The sequence below is a fragment of the Quercus suber genome, unplaced genomic scaffold (genome assembly GCF_002906115.3).
Source record: "Quercus suber isolate HL8 unplaced genomic scaffold, Cork oak 2.0 scaffold_615, whole genome shotgun sequence".
Classification (NCBI taxonomy): domain Eukaryota; kingdom Viridiplantae; phylum Streptophyta; class Magnoliopsida; order Fagales; family Fagaceae; genus Quercus; species Quercus suber.
In genome coordinates, this window is record NW_027070058.1 from 93940 (window position 1) to 116072 (window position 22133).

General features: G+C 34.4%; 1 protein-coding gene across 1 annotated transcript; it reads right to left on the reverse strand.

Moving 5' to 3' along the window:
• Nucleotides 1–12411: 12411 nt before the first annotated feature.
• Nucleotides 12412–16670, reverse strand: LOC112025174 (eukaryotic translation initiation factor 2 subunit alpha homolog). The gene is made up of 7 exons (XM_024057838.2): nucleotides 16065–16670; nucleotides 13873–13929; nucleotides 13706–13792; nucleotides 13481–13627; nucleotides 13253–13357; nucleotides 12902–13000; nucleotides 12412–12774 (listed from the first exon to the last, which is right to left on the reverse strand). Exons 1-7 carry the CDS (start codon nucleotides 16446–16448, stop codon nucleotides 12625–12627), a joined length of 1029 nt encoding a protein of 342 aa, XP_023913606.1. The 5' UTR covers nucleotides 16449–16670; the 3' UTR covers nucleotides 12412–12624.
• Between the last annotated feature and the right edge of the window lie 5463 nt (nucleotides 16671–22133).

Below are 22133 nucleotides of genomic sequence, written 5' to 3' on the forward strand. Positions count from 1 at the left end.
TCCCCANTAGAAAAATAAATAAATAAAGAAGAGCAGAAAATCATATATATCTGGCTGCATCGTATCAAAAGGTTCATATTCTAAAAAAATGCAAAGCTGATGAACATTTGTAGTAGATCTTTAGTATAATAGACCTTTTTTTTTTTATAGGAAAATGTAATTCAGTGGATACCTTTTCATTAAGTGTAGTTCTTTATCAAAGATCGTATCCCAAATTGGTACTAATCTTGGACAAAAATAAGCATACAAAATTCAACAAAACCTTATTTAGTGCCACTAACAAATTGGATTTCCTCTACCAATCCTGCAAACGTAGCAATACAAAGATGTAAATTAAGGGTAAGTTTGTTCATCAAGAGAACAGGAAATATACTAAAATAAAGTTAAGTAATACTAAAGAGTGATGCCTTCTAATCTATTCTATGAGACAATACACAGCATCTTTCTGAGTCAGATTTGGTTTCCCACAAAGGAGCAAATACAATATCTCCATGAAGAGATAAAGAGAGGCAAGAAACTGCTATAATGTCATGCGCAAAAAGGGTAAGGATCTGGAGATCGATGAATTCCAAAATAGAATTGCAATCTTCCCAAAACATGCAGCCAGTCAAATTATAAAATTATTAAAAATAATAAAATAATAAATAAATAAAAAAAAAAAAAAAAAAAAAAAAAAAAAAAAAAAAAAAAAAAAAAAAAAAAAGAAGAAGAAGAAGAAGAAGATGCTTTTACATGAGTTCCCATTAAGCTCTATATCATTAGTAGCACTTAGGCTCACTGGAACAATTTATCAATGCAGAAGGGATTTCTTCATTGGAAGTTGGAACACAGGTTTGCAGGTAGTACATTATATTACCATTACAAGCACTTCAATCCGCAACCCAGATAGATACATATATGATTTTATTATGCTTGAAGAATGCTAGTCTTAACTTCTTAATTTAAAATATCAGTATATGAAACACATAACCTTACATCATTACCTAACTGTCCCTAAACCAACCCCCCCACTAACTGAAAAACATCCTTTTGATACTATGACTGCACAGGACGTAACAAGTCAAAGTGAAAATATGGCATCCTTATGAAACAGAATGAAGTCCAAATACTAAGAACAAGCTAATATTTGAACAGGCACATTAACGTGATGAATTGAAACACACTACATTTCACCAAACTTTTGTGTGGAAGAAATTTATATGAACTAAGAAGCATATTAAAAAAAAATAATAATAATATTTCGATATAAACTAAACAATGCAATGACTCAAAGTTGAGTTTCGCAGAAAAGCCAATTCAATCAGAACCTCTACAAAAAATAAAATCAGTTATAGAGTCAGAACCCAAGCCAAATATAGAAATAAAACAGAACCCAGATAATCTTTTAACATATAAATAAACATATATACCAATTCCCAATTGGGTAATCACAGGAAAGTACAAAAATTACAACTTTTCTACAACAACATACCAACATAATCCAAAAATTAGACCAATCTTACTCTATGATTGTTTCCTTGACACTTTTTAAGCGCAATTAGCTAGAAAGGAGCTGGGTTTTGTAACTAGGAGCCAAACAGAAATACACATATAAATACAAAATTACAAAAAGCACTTCAAAGTTCAAACCCATAAAAATTAAAATTATTTAAAAAAAAAAAACCACGAATTTTCAGAGATAAAGTTAACAGTTATAATATTAGATTGCACAACATGATAGGTTAAAAGAACCGTACAACAAGTATAACTAAATTTGCTGCAGAAAACAAAAAATTACCTGAGACCCACGAAAGAATAAGAGTAAGCAGACCAAGAGAGCAACAAATAAAGGAGATTATGTGAATTTAAACGGTACCCAGAAAAGAATTTGGTGTAAAAACAACGAAAATCAATGAATTTCAGAGGTTGATTTGAGAAAGACGAAGCAACAAGGTATGGATTGAAGCAGAGGAGAAACCGAAGAGAGAGAGAAGAGGAGAGGTTTGTTTGTCTATGGGGAAAAAAGAGGAATTTTGTTGATTTTTTTTTTTTTTTTTTTAATGATGAGACACTTGGAGTCTCGGTGATTTGTCTATGGGGAAAAAAGAGGAATTTTGTTGATTTTTTTTTTTTTTTTTTTTAATGATGAGACACTTGGAGTCTCGGTGTGCGTTTGTGTGTTGTCCTTTTTTATGTGCTTTCGTTTGGGTCTCCCTTTCGGTGTTTGCGTTGAGAAAGGAAACGTGAAGTTGGGGTAAATACTAGTAATACATATTGCACGGTACATACTCCCAAAACACTCTTTCAAATAAAAATAAAACACAACAAAATAAGAACTCTTTAAAGTTCTTATCAAAAAAGAAAAGAACTCTTTAAAGTTTAAACTACCTCAATCCTTTCTTTTCTTTATCTCTTTTTAGCTTTTATTAAGGTTTCTCCAAAACCAAAAACAAAATAGCTTTTATTAAGGAAATAAAACTATAAAAAAAAATATCTGATTTACATTCCATATAAGTGTCTAATTTGGCCATCTGTTTATATGGCCTTTCTCACTCTTTCATCCTACATTATTTTCCTATTATTTGTGAGTTTCACGTCTTCTATTTATTTTATTTAGTTTTTACCTTTTAAGTTTAAAAATGTTCGAGATGTAGGGTTAACAGCATACCGTAATTATTATTTTTTTAAAAGTTTGAGAACTATTTTATCTATAACATTTTCACAACAAATATTAAATGACAAGTTTTATTAATTATAATTTAAACTTACAATTAAAATTACCTTTTTACCTACCAATATTTGCTAGTAACAACATGTCATTTAGTATTTGATGTGAAAATATTGTGAACATAACATTTTTTTTTTAAGTTTTATTTACTTTATTTTTAGTAAAAAGCTAAATAAATTTTTTCCAAACAAACACTAAAATGAAAGCTTTTCCCAAGAAAAAATTAAATTTTTTACTTGTGTTTGGACAAATTTTTAATCTTTTTTCCATAATGAAATATTTTTAAAAATATTTGTGTGGAGATGAGGGCCCAAAATTGTATATTAGGCCTTGGGCCTTGGCTGAGGATGTTGGTTGGTCCGAGAGTGAATAAACGGTTGTGGAGGTATTCAGTTCAGAATGCCATGAGTAAAATGCAAACGGAAAGACTGGAAAGGTGGTCCGAGGAGGGTTATCTCCTCGGATGAGTAAAGTACAGATCAAATATATATCTTATCATTCAAAGTGACCTTCCAGTATGTTCTACTGATAGGGACGTGTATTATAAACGTACAAGAGGAATGGAAGCTCAGAAATATCTAAAGAAAAGCTACTGCCACCGCATTGAGTGTTCTGCAGCTAACTTTCTGACCGCATTTATGTGAAGAAGACCCCTGAACAGTGCTGCCTTGGCTATCCCAACTCACAGAGGGCCAAAGAGGGTGTTCGATGGGACAAGCACTCAAGTAGTGGCCTAGATAATCAATAAATGGAGGGCTAATATCATTAAAAGGGAGATATATAATGTAAAAGACCCTTGGAGAAAGTGGGATCGGAAAATTAAGAAGAGAAACATTGTAGTAATCAGGAATTGAACTTTGAAAGAAATATATAGGAACCAATCTCCTCGGACATTGCCGAGGACATTTTTGCTTAGTGTAAATTTGTTATCTTCATTCATTTGTCATCAAGATCTATTTTACTTGTTGTTTGATTCATTAAAACCGAGTTTTCCAACCCATTCTCTACAAATTCATTATTTTGGGCTTTTTGGGCCTAAGTCCATCTACCTTTTGGGCTAGGAATTCAAAGTTGGTCCTTACAATATGTATTAAGATTTATTTTCATCAATTTATTTTATTTAACAAACAAGATGGGTAAAAATATAATGTCTTGAAATGATGGAATTTTATTTTTAAAACTTGTTGTAGGGGCCCGAGGACCAAGGAAGGAATCATTGAGCTGTTATCATTATTATTATTAAGGCATCATAAGCTCGAAGAGGGAATCCACTCGAGGAGGAGAAGAGTCAAAGAACTTTTGGGAGAGTCAATTGGAAAGGACAGGGTGTGGAGAGAGAATCATGGAGGGTAAGGGAAGTTTCCAGTGAGAAGTAACTTACTGCCTCTGCATTAAATGGCTGGCAACAACTTTATTAGCAACATTAATGAGGAAATGACCTGAATAGTGGAGCTCACAGCTAAACAATTCCTTCTACCACTTTCATCGGAAGTTTAAGAAGGCAGGTGTCATGATGAGAATTTGGGTAGGTGGAGATTAGAGGCCAAGATGTGAAATGCTAAGAAGTTTATAAGGGAAGGGAAATTCTAGATGAGGGGGATCCACAAAAGAAGTATCAGAGAGAGAGGAATTAGAACAAGAACATTAAGAGAAGAACATGAACAGTGTATCATTCTGTGGAAGAATTGCCTCCCTGGCCAAGCTTATGATAAGCCTTATATACACATAAACTTTGATTCGTAGCTATTCTCCCCTATTTTTGTCCTCGGGCTAAGCCCCCTCCTTTTTGTTTAACCCATTTTCTTACAAATATCTATTGATTTGGGCCGAATTGAGCTGCATCATCCTCACTATTCTAAGTGGGCTTGGGCTGTTTGATGTTTGTATCCTTACAGTTGTATATGGTTGTAAATATATATATATATATACCAACTAATTGTGGTGATTTATTATAAGTTGTGACAGTAATTTTCTTTTTTTGTAATCTTTTTAAATTTGTAAATTAATTAATTCAAGGTCAAATTAAATAAGTTCCCAAAAAGAAAAAGAAAAATGTCCAGCTAATTAGCAATTTAGCCTCATTGTTTATTAAAATACGAATAATGTTATAGATACAAACTATTTTACAAACTGCTAATGTGATGAGTGATTATTGATAAATAAAAAAGCGATATTAATAGTGGGTCTAGATGAAAACCAATAAAAAGTTGATCACATCAATATTTTGTAAAAATATTGTATCTCAATACAATACTATCGGATGTGTTCATAAAAAGTTTAAAGTTTTTACGCAAATAATAATAATAATTATTATTATTATTGAGATTAAAAATGGGCCCTGTCAGCTCCTCATGTCCATATTTACCTCATTCTCAAAAACAAAAAAGAGTCCATGGTTATCCGGAATTTGGGTCAGTTGGGCCGTAGTGATATTTTCTGCCAACCGCACTAGAATGGTTTTGTTTCTTTGGTAAAAATACATTTTTCTGGACCTCAAGTTGTTATAACTTCATTTGGGTCCATATATTTTTTAACTTCTTGTCATCTTAGGCTGCGTTTGAATCGGGTGAAAAGCATTTCCGGAAATGCTTTTCAGTATTTTCGGATGTTTGGTTGCGCACGGAAATGCCATTTTCCGGAAATTAATTTCCGTTGACCAATGGTCAAGGGTGAAAATCATTTCAGCTTCCATTTTCACTTCAAATACAATTTTCCGGAAAAGAGAAACAGAGCACGAAGAGAGAGAGAGAGAGAGAGAGAGAAACCCAAAGCCCAAACCGTTCGACCCAGACCCAGGCGTTCGACCCAGACGTTCGATCCATCGCCTTCGACCTTCGACCGACGACCCAGACCTTCGACCCAGACCTTCGACAACCCAGACCTTCGACCCAGATGTCGTCGTCGACCCATCGCCGAGACCCAGACCCAGACCCATCTCAGTTTTGTTTTTTAAACTCGCCGGAATCAATTTGTTGCTGTTGTTGTTGTTGTTGTGTTGCCGGAATCAATTTTTTTTTTTGTTGTTGTTGTTGTTGTTGTTGTGTTGTTGTTGTTGCTGTTGTTGTTGTTGTTGTGTTGCCGGAATCAAATTTTTTTTTTGTTGTTGTTGTTGTTGTGTTGTTATGGTGGCCGGAATTAATTTTTTGTTGTTGTTGTTGTGTTGTTGTTGCCGGAAAATAGCATTTTCCTAACGGAACCAAACACATGAAATTATTTTCCATAACAATTTTCATAATACAACCAAACACTTAAAAATATTTTCCTTTTTCGGAAAATAGCATTTCCGGAAAATAGGTATTTTCCGGAAAATATTTTACGGGAACCAAACGGACCCTTAGTTTTTTTTTTTTTCATCTTGTTACAAATCCCAGTCAAACCTACTCTACTCATAAACTTGATCATCGGATTAAAATATTGTAACACCCTTGTAATAAGTTAATCACAATTTTCACATATATAGTTTGTTACTTTCTTCTCCTATAATACAACAACAATAAAATTATAGTCCCAAAATTTATGGAGTCCGCCTTAAAACCTCAACTGATTAGTTAGAGATGGTCATATTTTTTTGAGAAGTGCTATGTCCACAACATTTTCACAACAAATCACATGTGGTAAGTTGTTATTGAGTCAAATTTGAATTCACAACTTAAATTACTTTTTTGCCAATTCATAACAATCTATCACTTAAATTACTTTTTTTCTTCTATTTTATTTTATCTAAAATTTTACTTTCTGTTATTTCCTGAATTGACATATCTTTTTTTTACTACTTTTACCAATATTATTTTGTGTTATACTCTACCTTTTTTCTTTTGTTCTGCCATAATAATTGGCTAAAAGGTGATGTAGTGGTTTAAAGATTGTCTAGGTGTGTATGTAACTTATCAACAAATAAAAAAGTTTAAAATTTAAATTTGTACAAAACCTCAGGTAACCTAAGTGCACTTTGACATAACTTAGAAATTAGATATTATTTTAAGAAGCATGTTGACCATTTACTTAAGTAAAACTTGGATCCAAGGAATTTAAGTAGGTGTAATTAGCATTCTGAGTTAAATATATATATATATATATATATTTTTGATAAATTCGATACAATAAAGGAGGGGATGGAGGCTTGAATCTTAGATTTTTTCATTGGAAACATTAAGATGTGTCAATCAATTAAGCTATAAGGCTCTTGGCGAGTCAAATAAATAAGTGAAATTACTAATTGAGTAGGCTATTTTTTGGATGGACTGAAAAACCTAACTCTTACTCTTTTAAACATAACACTTTGTGTGGGTTCCAGTTAACCTAACTAGTAAAGTCTCTAATGGTTAAATAAGAGATCCAGGGTTCAATCCCCGCCTATACCAAAAACCAATTGATGTCTTGGTTTGATGATAAAGAGTTATTATCAAGAGCGAACATCATAGATTGAAACTTTCTTAAAAAAAAAGCATGACACTTTTTCTAATCTCCTCCTTTTCATTAAGCGACCACTACCCCCAACCTCCTCCTCTTTCTTCCTCCTCTCCCAAGAGTTGTCTTCTTAATTTCTAGTTTTGGGTCCAATTCCCCAAGTTTGCTACACCTAGTGGTGATTAATAAAAATTTAGGAGGAAAGAGCTCCTCATATTTGATCAAGCAAGGTTGAAGTCTAATTCAATATTTGACATGTATCTTTATTTATTTATTGGAAGACATGTGTCCAGCATTCTTCAAATACTTTTATTCATTTGGTTTAGGTGTGTGTAATTCTAGTATTCCACACACAAGATAATTACAGAAAGGAATAACTAAGAAAATTTTGGTCCTTGATGTGGATGGCAATATCTTTAGACTGGAAATCATGAAGGTAGAGATTTGACTATGTAGAGAGAGAAATTTTGGTGAGTATTAATCACACCAAACCTAAGTAATTGTAAACTATAAGGGTACATTTGGTAAACTATAATAGACACTGTAATATAATAATTACTTCAAGGTTTAGCTATTCGGTAGTTTGGTTATGTTTTTATTATAGAGAATAGTCATTCCTTATGAATTAAGGGGTGGCAATTCATGTTCGCGAGTTGGGTTCATGTTATGTCGAGTCATGAGTACCTGGCTATATGGGTTGACCCAAACCCGACCTATTTAGTAAACGTGTCAAGAGTCCTCAACCCTAACTCAACCCGGCATGTTTAACCCATTTAATTAACAAGTCATGTAAAATTTAATACAAATGACCTGTTTAATAACCTGTTTGATTAATAGGTCATACCTAACCTGAATAACCTATTATCAATTTCTAGATATCTAAAATTAAAATACAATTACAATCATAAATATAGTAATAAACATATAATTTCAACAAAAAAGTTAAACAATAATAACAAAATTTAATACCTTTATAACCTAAATGGGGTCAAACGGTTTTACATGTTGAACACAAACACAACCCATTTATTAAACGGGTTAGCCGTATCGACTCAAATATGACCCGAACCTATTTAACCTCAACCCATGATCTATTTATAAATGCGTTAGTCATGTCAAATTTTGCCATCCCTCAGAATAGTTATTCTTTAAAATGAGGAATAACTATTTTTCTCTAAAAGGGTTGTAATAGTTATTCCTTAGTAGATGTAATAGTTTCTAAAATTAATATATTTCCAAATAAACAAACTTTTCATATGTATATAACAACTATGAAAATAAAAAATATCCAAAAAATAACCAATATCTCTCTCAAGTTTAAAAAATATTGTTTTTTAGAAAATATAATTGTATGAGTAAGATATTTCCTAAAATATATCTTAAGTTTGATTCTAATGTTACAACTCACAAGTCACAACCAAACTTATAAATAAGTTTAGTTATTTCATTACAACACATTTTATTCATGGTAATAAAGACTATTGATGCCTACTTTTGTGAGGCCCAATAATAGGAAGAAGCCCAACAATATGGAAAAGAATAAGAGAGAAGAATTAGCAAAGTGAGAAGAAAATCATTAAGTTCGAATGGCAGGAATAATGGTCCATAGGCCTATAAAATAGTAAAAGGGCCTTAAAGAAAGCAAGCAGGCCTAAAAGAGCCTGAAGAAAGAAGTAGTAAACCCATAGACATTATGAGAAATTGAAAGCAAGTAAAAATGGGCCGAAGGAGCCCTAAGGAAGGAACTAAGTAAATGAGGTTGGTGGAAAAGCTTATAAACCTAGAAAGTAAAAGATATGGTAATTTGGGCTAAGGAAGCCCAAAAGGCTTAGCAAAAGCCTATGGGAACGAAGGATTGAAATAGGCAGGGGATGCCCGAAGAAATGAAACAAGTCAAGGATGTCCAAAGGAATATAATGGGCTAAGAAGTCCAAAACAGCGTGAGTACAAGCCCAACAATAGTACTGGGCTACTGGAACTGAGCAGAAGGAAAGTGTATAGCAGGCCCAAAAGAGGCTCAGCAAACACAAGTCAAATGATAACATGGCAGAAACAACGGGACGACATGGCAAAGGTGTCGGTTGACCTACAAAGAGGGTAAGGCTTGGATTGAGGAAGGAAAGGCCCATGCCCAAGCAAGACCTAACCCAGGGAGGAGGCAAGATATAAAGAATGAAAACTCAGTGACTCATCCACTCCACAAGAGGTCAAGAATGAGTAGCAAAACGTGCAGCAAAGGCTAGACAAGCCCCCAGGTCATGGCAAACACATGAACAACAGACAAGCCATGAACATACATGGAAGTGGAGCACGCATAAGGCTTAGGCACCACCTACTTGTACCCAACCAGTACAAGAGTGGTGGACCATGGGTTAAAGGTAAGAGAAAGTATGGTCTGGCAGTGGGGAGAATGGGAAAGCCTATTCTAGGGTTCCCATTTAAGCTCTTTTGGAGGAAATGTTCTGTTGAGATGACATACCACCCAAAAGATGGAAAGATGAGATCAATCACTAGGTGCATGCCATAGGGGTTAGTAAGAGAGAATGCCACCCTTATCCGGATGAGAATGCCACAAAGAGCAAGAAAACAAAATAAAACTCTTTTGTCATGGAATGGAATGTGACACGGCCAGCACAGGTAGGTGGTGATGGCTAGGCAGCCGACATACTAGTGGGTTGTTTGGGAAGGATGCCTATACTAGGACAAAAGCAGTTAAGGGGTAAAATAGTAAAAAATCATCACGGCAGGCAATATAAAAAGGGCCTTAGCCGTGCATAGTGGGGACAATGGAGGAGAACAGAAGAAGGGGGAAGGAAAACATGAGAGAGATAAAACAAGAGAAAAACAAGTAAGAAAAGGAGTGAAAGATAAGAGAGAAAACAAGAAACTTAGAAAGGAAAAATGAATCAAAAGGGAAAAACAGAGAGTGAGCAAGAGTGTGATAGTGGACATGGACCAATAGGCTATTCCCTTCTCTCCCTCTAATAGCCTGTTTTCTTGTAAGGATTAAGGAATTCGAGGATAAGCCATTTAGGCCCATTCTCTCAAAGTGAGCAATTTTTGTGGTAGGACTTCCCTGTGAGATTGCCCGCATTGAAGAATGGTTCTCTTCCTGAGCAATCAAGCATAGCAGACTAATCTTTCTTCCTTTTATGGATCAAGCATTAATATTATTTCCTTTTCTTTTTATTGTTGTTATTAACTCATTTATGCCGCATTTATATCACTGTATTATTTCCTCCTTTACTAAGAAAATGATTTAGTTTTCTTGTTTTTTGGTTGGCAATAAACATATTTTTCTTATTTTTGTCATATTACACCTGTTTGCCATAACTTTTTTGTAACAGCATCTTCTGTCGTGGGCACGTGTCCAAGGTCCAAGCAAAGGGGTTCTAACTTGTGCACAAGCTGGCTTGGAGTGTGTTGTAGTCAAGCTAGTCCCGACTCTCCTACCCCAAAACCATTGGGCCATAACGTGGCAGGAGACAGTCCAGCCTAGAGTTGCAAAAAAAGGCCCACCAAAAAGATTACTATTCCTAAGTAATATAAGCTCTTACAGAACCTTCTTGGATTGGGAGGGCTTCAGGATAATTTTCTCTAGGAAACGTACATGGACTCCCTAATAATGGCTATGGCCACCCTCGATATTATTCAACTCGTCCGTTGGACGTTTGCCTCTTACACTCCTCCTTATTGAGATTTTAGCTTCAATACAATTAGGTACAAGTTGAATTGTATCAAATGTGGCCATGGCCATTATTGGGGAGTCCAAATACAGTTCCTAGAGAAAATTATCCTATGAGTTCTCCCAATCCAAGAAGGTTCTATTGGAAGGGCACCTTGAACGATTATAGAAGTAGGTGGCTTCCATACTAATACTTACATAGTTTCTCTTTCTCTGCCGACTCAAATCTACGTATGTGATTCCCAGTCTAACGACATTGCCATCCACATCAGGGACCAACAAAAACAACTTGAAGATAATAGCTAGAAGTTAAATGTATATTAACTCTAGAGAATGAATTTAGTTGAAGTTGCATATACTTGTGTGCTACCTAAAAGCAAACATGCGTTTATTGTTTCACTATGAAAATGGATGAATGATTATTGCCATTGGAATTTATCATGCTTCTCAAGTTAAATGAATTTTCAAATTATAGAAAATTTAAGTACCACTCCTTGAACCTAATGCTGGATTGAAATTCTTGGATTTGATGTTTGGCATAACTAGTATATGTATACCAAAATTTTGGATCACAATGGTATTATTTGGCCCTATTTAACTATTTTATAAAATTACAGTACAATGTTACTAATCGGGTAAGTTATGCACATGTTGTAGTTAAAACTTTATAATAAATAGTACTCCATGAACTAATTTTGGAAGCTGGAGATTATTTGAATGCATCAGTGGATTTAATATGAACCAATGCTAACTACAAAAATTAGAATAATTTCTCTCTTTGTATCTTATTTTTTCCGCAAACAGATTTGAGTTTGTTAGCTTATGAGAATCTTAAAAAATTATAGATTAACAATTTGAGCTGAAAATTTATGATAACTAAGACACTTTTCTATTAAAAAAAAAAAAAACTGCACATCGACCAAAGCTAATTAGATAAATATAGGTGGATGAAAATAATTTTACAGATGGTATAGCAGGCAATTCATTTAGTTTGGAAGTAGAATTAAAAGACTAAGATTTTGGAAAATTTTTGTGATTATTTTGTTTAATGAATTGGGTTGTAATTTTATTTAAACATTTTTGACATTCGTGATACTATGATGATGTTTAGGGGGTGTTTAATTGTGTTATTTAAACAACAGTTTTCATTGTTTAAACAACACAACACATATTTTTACAACACCTTTTTACTTACACGTATTTTCACAACACTTAAACAATGTTACAAAAACTACAGTACCAAATGGGTCCTTAGTATCCCAATGATCAGAGGTGTTTTTGTTTTGGAGAAAGATTTTAAAGTATAATTTTAATTCCCCTTTTGCTATTCGGAGAAAGAATTTTTCATCAACTTAACATAATGATCAAGTGTTCATTATGAAAACCGAATAATTAAGTGCTTTCATAAACTAAGAAAAAATAAAGAACCAAAAAATTAAGTTCTAAGGGCAACATTACTAGGGTTTAAATAATATACTTTCCTAATAACTTAAAACGGGGAAAAGTGTAGTTATTTTGAGCACAAGACTCGAGATGGGAACAGACTACGTACAGAGTATAGAGTACTACTAGAGTAGAGTACTCGTACACAGGCCCCAGGCGAAAGCACACAGAACAGAAGCAGGTTTTTTCCCGTAAGAACATACGGTATTTCTGTTGAATAAATAGGTACAATGTTTCCTACTAAAAAAAACTGCTTAATCATTGGTGCGTTGGCAAAATACCTCAACGGTACAGAGTCTGAAATTGGTTGTGTAAAAGAGCCAGTCAAAAAACACAAGAACAAAAATATTTTAAGAAAAAAAAAATCCCTCTCTATGCTATTTCACTCTGTTATGCCGGCATTCTCCACATCAACTTCTCCCATTCCTGTGTCTTCCTCCTCTTCACTATCCTCATCACCACTCAACTCTTCATTAGCTTCGCGTAGCTTGGCCATGTGCTCAGCAAGTAGTTTGTCATCCCGTTCGCTCACCTAAAATTGATGCACAATATCAGAAACAAAAAGAAAAATAGCAAGTTGTTATGCTAAGTAGAAATCTATTTCGACAAAAACATTGTCATCCCGTTCATCAAGTGTTAAAAGTAAGAGTGACACTCACCGCTCTGGGTGCCTCCTTCACACCAAGTTTTCCCTTGTGCTGTTCTATTGCTTCAGTGCAAGCTATAATTGCTCTGTTGAGAACCGCTATTCCTTGCTCCTGCCCAATCCAAGAAAGAAGTCAATTTCATTTTTAAAAAAATTAAAAAATGAAAAAACAGCTACAGACTAATAGACTCTACAATTGCCTCCAAAAATGTTAAAAGATAAGTTTGCTAAGCTTCCCTAATCTTAGTAAATTGTATTTGATTAGCTGACTAGTTTAGATAAAAATGAATTCCCCTAATCGTGTATAGTTAGGGGGCTAAATATAAATAATCACATGAACACTCAACAAAGGGTTTGCACAAACCTTGTCTAGAGTCTGAGTGGTTAGAACATAAAGTGGAGGAGCAACCAATTTTATTTTAACAGGACAGTCATCATTGCCAGCAGCTTCAGCTTTTCGCATGGCATCCTGCAACACCAAAGATTAAAAAAGTATAAACAGGACAGCAATTTCCAACTCAATGGCTTAAAAAAAATCACACACAGATGTTTAAAAATGAAGGCCTATCATAGAAAGAACAAAGAATAAGACCTTGATGTGAAGAACACCATCAAATTGAAAGCATTTCATTTCAATGTCAGCCCGAATCTTCAAAGGTTGGGGGGTCATTCTTCTCCTAATGTTTTTTATTAGAGAATCTTTCACTTCCTCAGATAATGCAGGAACCACCTTAGTTACCTTTAAAACAATTTTAAACACAGCTTTAGTCATCAACAAGAAGAATGTGCAATAAAACATTTCACAGAAAAAATTTACCTCCTGTCCATCAGGACCAATTTCTTTGACTTCACGGGTAAGAGTATTCAGAACAGTATCAGGATCAGTCACAATAATTTTGAATGCCTGCACATAATACAGTTTAGGTCCCCTACTGCAAATTTAGAAGATAAAAAACTGTCTCCCAAAGTAATAAACATTCTCACCTCAAAAGCATGACCATATTTCCGATATAAAGGCCAGCCAACATGGATATACAGATCCTGCAATAAGTAACTTCCATTTAGTAATAACCAATGTAAAGAATGAGAACAAAATGTTAAAATCACCATCAGTCAGTAGTTTGGACAAGCATGCAATATTAAAAGGACTTGAATACCAAACAAAACATAACTAAGGCTTTTGTACAGCTGAAAGCCTGAAAGAAAGTTGCCAACAACTATAACTATAAGAAAAAAGTACAAGGTGTGGTTGAAAAAAAAAGTAAAATGAACAGATCAAGATCTCATGCTTTTCTAAAAAAAAATGCTATTTTTTATACCCCAAATAAACCCAGTCTTACACGCACTTAATGGCAGGTTGAATCTAATGAGTTCAACCAGCAATTTTAGTGCAATATGCATATAAACACACATGCAACCAGCAAGTTTAGGCTCTACTATTAAACGAGAAAAATAATATTTATTTTTTTATGATTTATAAAAAAAAATTATATATACTTATATAGACATGAGATTGGATTGTATAAATTTGTAAATAGATTCAAATGACATAAAATTATTATTTGTACTTTATTGATTACCATTTGTAGTAAAAATTCATAGATTTGTGAAGAGGTAAAACATTTTAGTCGTGGATTTCCTTTAATATAGTAGCTTGTGAACGATATCTAGTTTGTTTGACAAGGAAACGAACCAAAATTGAGCATGTAATCTTGTTTAGTGATGAACTCAAACTCAACTGGTGTTCACAATAAAATTAAATGAACAATGCTGAAATTTTCATAATTGTCTTGGTTCAGCCATTTACAGCCCTAATTAGAAGAAATTGCAAGTTGCCAACAGAGAACTGCCTAATACAGGATCTAAACGTCAACACAGAGGGAATCCTTAATCAAATTAACAGCTTAAACCCAAACTGGAGAGTTTGTATCTCTCTGTCTCTCTCCCTATCTCTCTCTCGTGTGTGCACACACCCATTCATAAATGCATATGCTTGTGCTATATGGCAATGCATCATAGGAAGAAATTGCAAGTAGCCAACAGAGAACTGCCTAAAACAGGAACTACAATGGCTTTCCTAATATGCTAACAGAGAACTGCCTAAAATAAGCACTAGAATGGTTCTAATCCCTACTAAGTGTCAACAGAGAACTGCCTAAAATTACTTGCTTACAATTTGCAATCTACCAAGCAAGTAATTTTTAAAAATTGAAACTGCTTGATCCAGCAGCAACAATGGTAATTTAACCAGAACATCATCTCAAAATTAATGCCAGTTTCATAATTACAGCAACATGTGACATGATCACAGTCACAATTTTGCTTCTTGGCCTTAATTAAACAAACCCCAAAGGCCGGTAATCCCCAATTATTGCTACTATACACATTTAAACCAGAAACAACCATTTTTGCTTAGTTGAAGCAAACTTTCTCATTTTTGAATCTCATACTCAAATTCTATTCATCACTTCTCCCCAGTTTTGTTAGTGCCCAAACAATCAAACCAGTAAAACTAATCAATAAAGAATTAGCAAATAAAATAGAAAAACCCCCCAGAACAAAGAAACCCTAACATCATAAAGCTAATAAGCATCATTCTTCTAAAACCCTAAAATTCATCAATTTTGAGACAAACGCAAACCACCCACCCAACATAATCACATAAGCCAAACAACTCGTACTCTAAAACCCAAAGAATCAAAATTCTACACAAAACAAACAAACAACAAGAACAAGATCAAAAGAAAGGAAAATAAAAAACGAAACCTATCAAACTAAATCAAATATTCCCAACTTTTCTCCAGTTTTTTCTCAGCTCCCAAACACTCAAACAAGAAAGAAAAAAACTCAATCATATTCACCCAAAAAAAAAAACCCTAAAATCATACATACACTTATCTTTCTCCTAAACCCCTAAAAAATAAATTCCTCAATCTTAGAGACAAAAGCAATCCAAAAAAAATAAAAAAAATAAATAAATAAAAAACGAAGCCCATCAAACTAAATCAAATATTCCCACTCGAAGTCACTTTTCTCCTGTTTTCTCAGCTCCCAAACACTCAAGCATGGTAATAAAGAACCCTAAAATCAAACATATGCAGGGTTAAACCTCTTTCTCCTAAAACCCTAAAAACACAAAGTTCCTGAATCTAGATTTGAGTAAAAGCAGTTTGTACCTCCAAATCGATAGACATAGTCTCAGCGACGTGACGCATAATGGAGTGAACAAGCTTGCTCTTATTGTACCTCTCCTCGCAAGCCTGGATATCTTCTTCGGAGACTCTCCTCTTGCTAAGGTCGATGTAGCCCTTCTCTTTGTCGACACGGAGCACCATCACGGGCTCGATCCGACCAACCTTGATGAGACTGCTGACGCTCCGAATCCGACGCCGCGAGAGCTCGGAGAACAAGATCATGCCCTCGATGTTGTTGTACTCGAGGAGTGAGACGTAGGCGCCCATGTCGGCGATGTTCTTCACCTGAATCATCACCGCCATGTCAACCTCCGGGTACTTCGCCTCGTACATTCGGCACTCCAGGTTTGGAGTTTGCGAAGCCATGCCTGTGTCTGTGTCTGTGTCTGTGTCTGTGTTTTTGAGATTTTTTTCCCCTTCGAGGAGGATTAGGGTTTTTGAGTGATAGAAGATAAGATCTTTTTGGGGTTTGGACTCTCCTCTCACACAAGATTTGAGACGCGTTGCAGCGTGAGAGAGTGAGGGAGCGAGAGAGAGCTGTATCAATGAGAAGAGAATAATTGTGATTGTACAAGGCCAAAGCTTGGGCTTGGGACTCGGAATTTGGGCTTTAATAAGAAACCCACCGTCACTGTGATAGATTTTTCATTCCTAAAATTTAAGAGATGCTTCTGTATATGCATTTAAAAAATCAAAAATATATGTTTGAAAATATGGATGAAAATAAGTATGGGTGAAAAAGTGTATGAAAATACGTGTAATATTATTTAAAATTTGAAAACATATGTTTAAGTGGGTATACCAAACGGAGTCTAAGACGGTCATTTTTTATTTCTAAACTATTGAAAATTTCATCTTTCAACTTTAAACTCTTGAAATTTTATTTTTATGTCCATCAATTTTATTAGAAGTTTGTTTTTCATCCCTAAATTATTGAAAAATGTTTTTTTTTCATTCTTATTTTTTGTCTCTAAACTATTGAAAAAACTCTTTACAAATTTATAAATGAAAAGAAATAACTAAAAAAAGAGCCCAATTTGGCCATTTTTATTGTATTGGTTTAGGGTTCAATTTCTATTTGAACCAATCGATCAAATCCAGTTTTTAAAACTATGATATGAAGCTAAATTTTATTTACAACTACTTTTTCTTTTCTTTTCTATTCTATTCTATGCTTAGTGAAAATTAAAAATAAATAAATAAAACTAGATAGATAGATTGAAATTATTGCATTTTTGTGATTTGGGTGGGTATTAATTATTTTTTGTTCTTTTTCCCATAATTTGGGTTTTGATTATTTGTGATTGATGAGCATTTAGAATTTGACTTATTGAAACTACATTAATTTAATAACAGTTCTGAGCTATTCAACTTGCTTAAAGTAGTTATTTGGGCTTAAGTGGCCCATATGATCTCTCTCTCTCTCTGTGGGCCATTAACTGGTATGGGATTTTTAAGGCCCAATAGAAACTACATTAATTTAAGGGATAATTACACTTTACCCACCTGTGGTTTGACCCGATTTCTATGTGCCTACCCGTGGTTTCAATTTTGACACTTTACCCACCTGAGGTTCAGTCCGTTATTGCTCCGTAACTCACCTCCCTGTCTGCCGTTACTCTAACAAGTTTTCTTTCAAAATCAAAACACAAAATAGATCAAACACTCCTCTCCAGCAAAACACTCACATCCACGTTTGCTCACCCACTTGAGAGCTTAGATGCCATAATGCTACCCACCACCTTATTTATTAGACCGAAAATCATCTGGGTTTTCATTTGGACAGACACTTCTTGTTGTTTAATTAATGTATATTGGCAGATTTTGTATTATTGGGTTTTGCTGTCAAAGCAGTAGGAGAAAGTATGTAAACCAGTACTGAGTGAGCTACTCCAAAAATTTGGTGCTTGACCCAACAGATTTTGTATTCTTATTAAATTTTGTATTCTGATGTTTAGTAAATAATGCAATGATTTCATCTTTGAATTGTTTTCAAGAGCCACTAACAATAGCAAGGAAAATTGGTTTTCAAACATAAGTTTGGAGCATAAATTTGCAAGAAGATTCCAAGAATTCAAAACTTGGCAACTTTTCTAGCATTCTTTGTATTATTCTTTTATGCAAAGGTTCACAGCATTCCTTGAGGCAAAACACAACAACAACATTGAGGCAAAAATGAAAAATGTATAACTAATCATGTCCAGATCAAACCCAGAAAACACAATCAAACCACAAACCCATTACTGCCATCGTTAATTAAAAAAAAAAAAAAGAGGAAGAAGGATTTCGCAATCATTAACGGACCGGGCAGAGGCCGAGATCGAGCTTCATTTTGGCCGAGACGGAGGCCGAGACCGGGGCAAAGGCCGAGATTGAGCTCCATTTTGGCCGAGACGGAGGCTGAAATCGGGGCGAAGGCCGAGATCGAGCTCCATTTTGGCCGAGACGGAGGCCGAGATTGAGCTCCATTCTTTCTAAACCACCGCCGGCCCTCTTCTTGGATCTGTTCCAAACTGCCGAGACGGATGCGAGAACGAAGGAAATCAGATGAAACCCATGAGATGAGAAAGAGAATGTTGTAGAAAATGAAACCCATCGGAGAGAACCCAGCAGAAAATGAAAGAACGAAAGAACCGAACCCAGTAGAAAATGAAAGAACCCAGTAGAAAAGTAGAAAATGAAAGAACCGAACCCAGTAGAAAAGCTTAATGCAAAGAAAAAATGAGCGTGAGAACCCAGATGAAAAAAAAAAATGAATTGTTTTCTGTACATTGCACGCTTATTGATTGCTTTTGTATATAGTTGATTTAGATGTTTTATTATTGATTTGGTTGGGTTTTGATTTACTAGATTGGGAGATGTTTGGGATGAAATTTTTTGTATTTAGTTGAATTTGTGTGTACGAAAAATGTTGGAAAAGAAAATATTTGAGTACTGTCATTCTTCAGTAATTTGATGTGTTCTTCGTTCTTCAGTGTTTGATCTGTTTTAGGTTCTTTTTTTATGAGTTTACGTGTTAGAGTAACGGCAGACAGGGAGGTGGGTTACGGAGCAATAACGGACTGAACCTCAGGTGGGTAAAGTGTCAAAATTGAAACCACGGGTAGGCACATAAAAATCGGGTCAAACCACAGGTGGGTAAATTGTAATTATCCCTTAATTTAATAACAGTTCTGAGCTATTCAACTTGCTCAAAGTAGTTATTTGGGCTTGAGTGGCCCATAGGATCTCTCTGCCATTAATTGGTATGGGATTTTTAAGGCCCAGTAGATGTGAGTGGGAATTCAAAGTTTAAATAATATTTAAGATAAGATGCCTTAAAGAAGGTAGGCCATGCTAAAACATGAACGTTAGGGTTTATCTTTTTTACAATTATTGATATGATCTATTGTAATTGGAACAATATCACTTTTACCCAAGTCAATTTTGACACTGCTTTTATCATTACTAATCATACCAAGTCATGTCATCAACCATAAAAATTGTTGTGCTCCTAAACTTATTAGCATTAGAGCATTAGCATTGATGGTGTTAAAAGGCCAAATTGCTAATTTTAGCAACCATTATACAAAAATGAGACTGCAATGGTGATGTTATTGCTAATATTTTTAACACTTGAGCTACAATGAATTGCCAAAAATGGCAGTGCACAATAGCTCAAAGCTAGGAAAAAAAATTTATTTGCTTCTCCCATTATGTTTAGCTTTATTCTCCTATTTCTTTCTTTTTTTCTTTCTTCCTCCAGCTGCCATTACGGATGGCAATTTTCCCCCGCCTCTCCTCGCTTCGCCCCACGCTGGTTTTCCCTGCCCCCCAAATGTGGTGGGCCAAGGATGGGGTGAGATTTTAGTCTTGCACCACAAGGCAGGGCATGGATGGGTTTAGACTCTTTAGACTCAACCCATCCCACCCCAGCCTGCATTGATAAATACTAAATTGTAAATTTTTCATACCTTAAAACCTTACTATTTAAACAAACATATCACCAGCTTATTTTATTCTACCCAACAAGGCTTTTTACCTCTTTTTTTTTTCTCTCTCTCTCTCTCTAACAAGGTTGGAAATAAGGTACCAATTTAACATTTCTTTTGTCTTTAATATAAAAAAAAATTATATACTATTGAATTATTGATTTTGTATTATGAGATTTATGTTTTTGTTGTGATATTGTCTTGTTAAACACTTTAATAATATTATTCAATTTTTGCTAAAAATTAATTTGATTTGATGGGATAAATTTATTTGTAATTTCAAGTATATTTTTATTAATGAACAGGTTTTATCAAAAACAATTGTAATAGTTGTGGAAAATTAACAAATAGTAGAGTTTTATGGAGTGAGGGGGCTTCAAGAGGCCCAAGGGGCAGGGATGACACAAGAAATTTTTCCCATCATGCAGAGTGGGATGGGGATGGGGTAAGACAAAACCATGAGGGGCGGGGGCGAAGACCCTATCCTTTGGACCTACCCCGCCCCATTGCCATCCCTAACTACCACTGACACCCTCTACCCCTCCTGCCTAGCCGCCACCAACCCAAGCTCTCTCCATCTCTTCGCCTCAACCCTCCCTCTTGTGGCTCTCTCTCTCTCAAACTCTTCTTTCTCTTCCATTTCCTCTTGATATGGCTATGGTGGTAGTGGTAGTTTTTAATTTTGGCTGTAGGTTTGGTGGATGTGGTGGTAGTTTGGTATTTGATTTTTTTTTTTTTTTTTTTTTTTAAAAAAAAATTAGCGAGTTAAAGTAGATAAAGTAACTTTTTTAGTTGCTAAAAGTTAAAAATTTTAGCTCTACCAATGTTTATGCTCTTAGAAGGAAGATAGGTTGTAACAGACTTGTCTCAAAAACATAGGTAAGTGTCATATCAATGTCAACATTAAAGTTAGTGATTTTTTTCTTCTTTTGGAAAGTTAGGATTTTAATTGTTAAAATTTGAGTTCAATAAATTTAGTCCATCAATTTATTTATTTATTTATTTTTGTCTAAGTAATTCAGTACATCAATTAAATACTAGTTTGAATTGCTGCCACCTTGTCCACTAACCATCAGTACCTCAGGGACTTCAATGCTGCCTATGATGCTGGCCAAAGCGGGGGGTTATGGCCCTTATTCCTTCTTCACATTTTTTTTAAAATTACTTTTAAAAAATTAGATAAATATTATGAACGATTCTATTTTTTGACAAGAAAATATTTAAACTTGAGATTAGAAAACATATACTTCATTTTTTTATAATTAATTTACTAATTTCAATTATAGAAATAAAAATAAATAAAATAAAATGGAGGCTAATAATGTCCATATGTTTGGTGCTCCATAATTTTTTTGGGGTTTTGTCTTTTTGATAATTTGATAGTTATAATAGGGAATAGAGATTTAAGTTCTAGATGCTTCCTTAGATTCACCAAGGAGTGGTAACCAACTCACTAGTTAAGTCACAATACTCTTGGCTAATATAGTTGAATTTAAAGTTAGGATTTTATGTTGAATATGCTATTTTTGGTTTGCTTGTTTTTATTACTCAATTCCCAAATTTCGTTGGCCCCACCTCAAGTTTGCTTGTTTGGTTTAGTTTTCATTCTCAATTTCCATAACTCATTACTAAAAAAAAAACAAAACTAGGTTATAGTTGTGAAACTTGAGAACAATATTTGTGAGTTTTTGAGGTATGAGAATAGTGTTACAATGGCAATTTTGTAAAAATAACCAAACTAGTGGGACCCACTCTGTCTCCATCAAGCCCGATCATAGTTAAGAGGCCCAAATGACTCTTTTTGAGGGAATTGAGAAAACTTAGTTTATTCATTGATCCACACACACAACTTTTTACTCTTTCTTCACTTTCCCCTTGCTCATTCCACACACAAATCACCTCTGTCTTTGGGTCTTGCATATGAAGAAGTGCTCCTCCCTTTGATCTCTCAGTCTTATCTCTTTGCTCTCTCATTCCCCTTTATCGAGCTCTCTACGATCTCTCAGTCTCTCATCTCTCTCAACTACAGTGTTTTAGGAGATTTAAGCTCAATTGAGCACAAATCTCTCTCTCTCTCTCT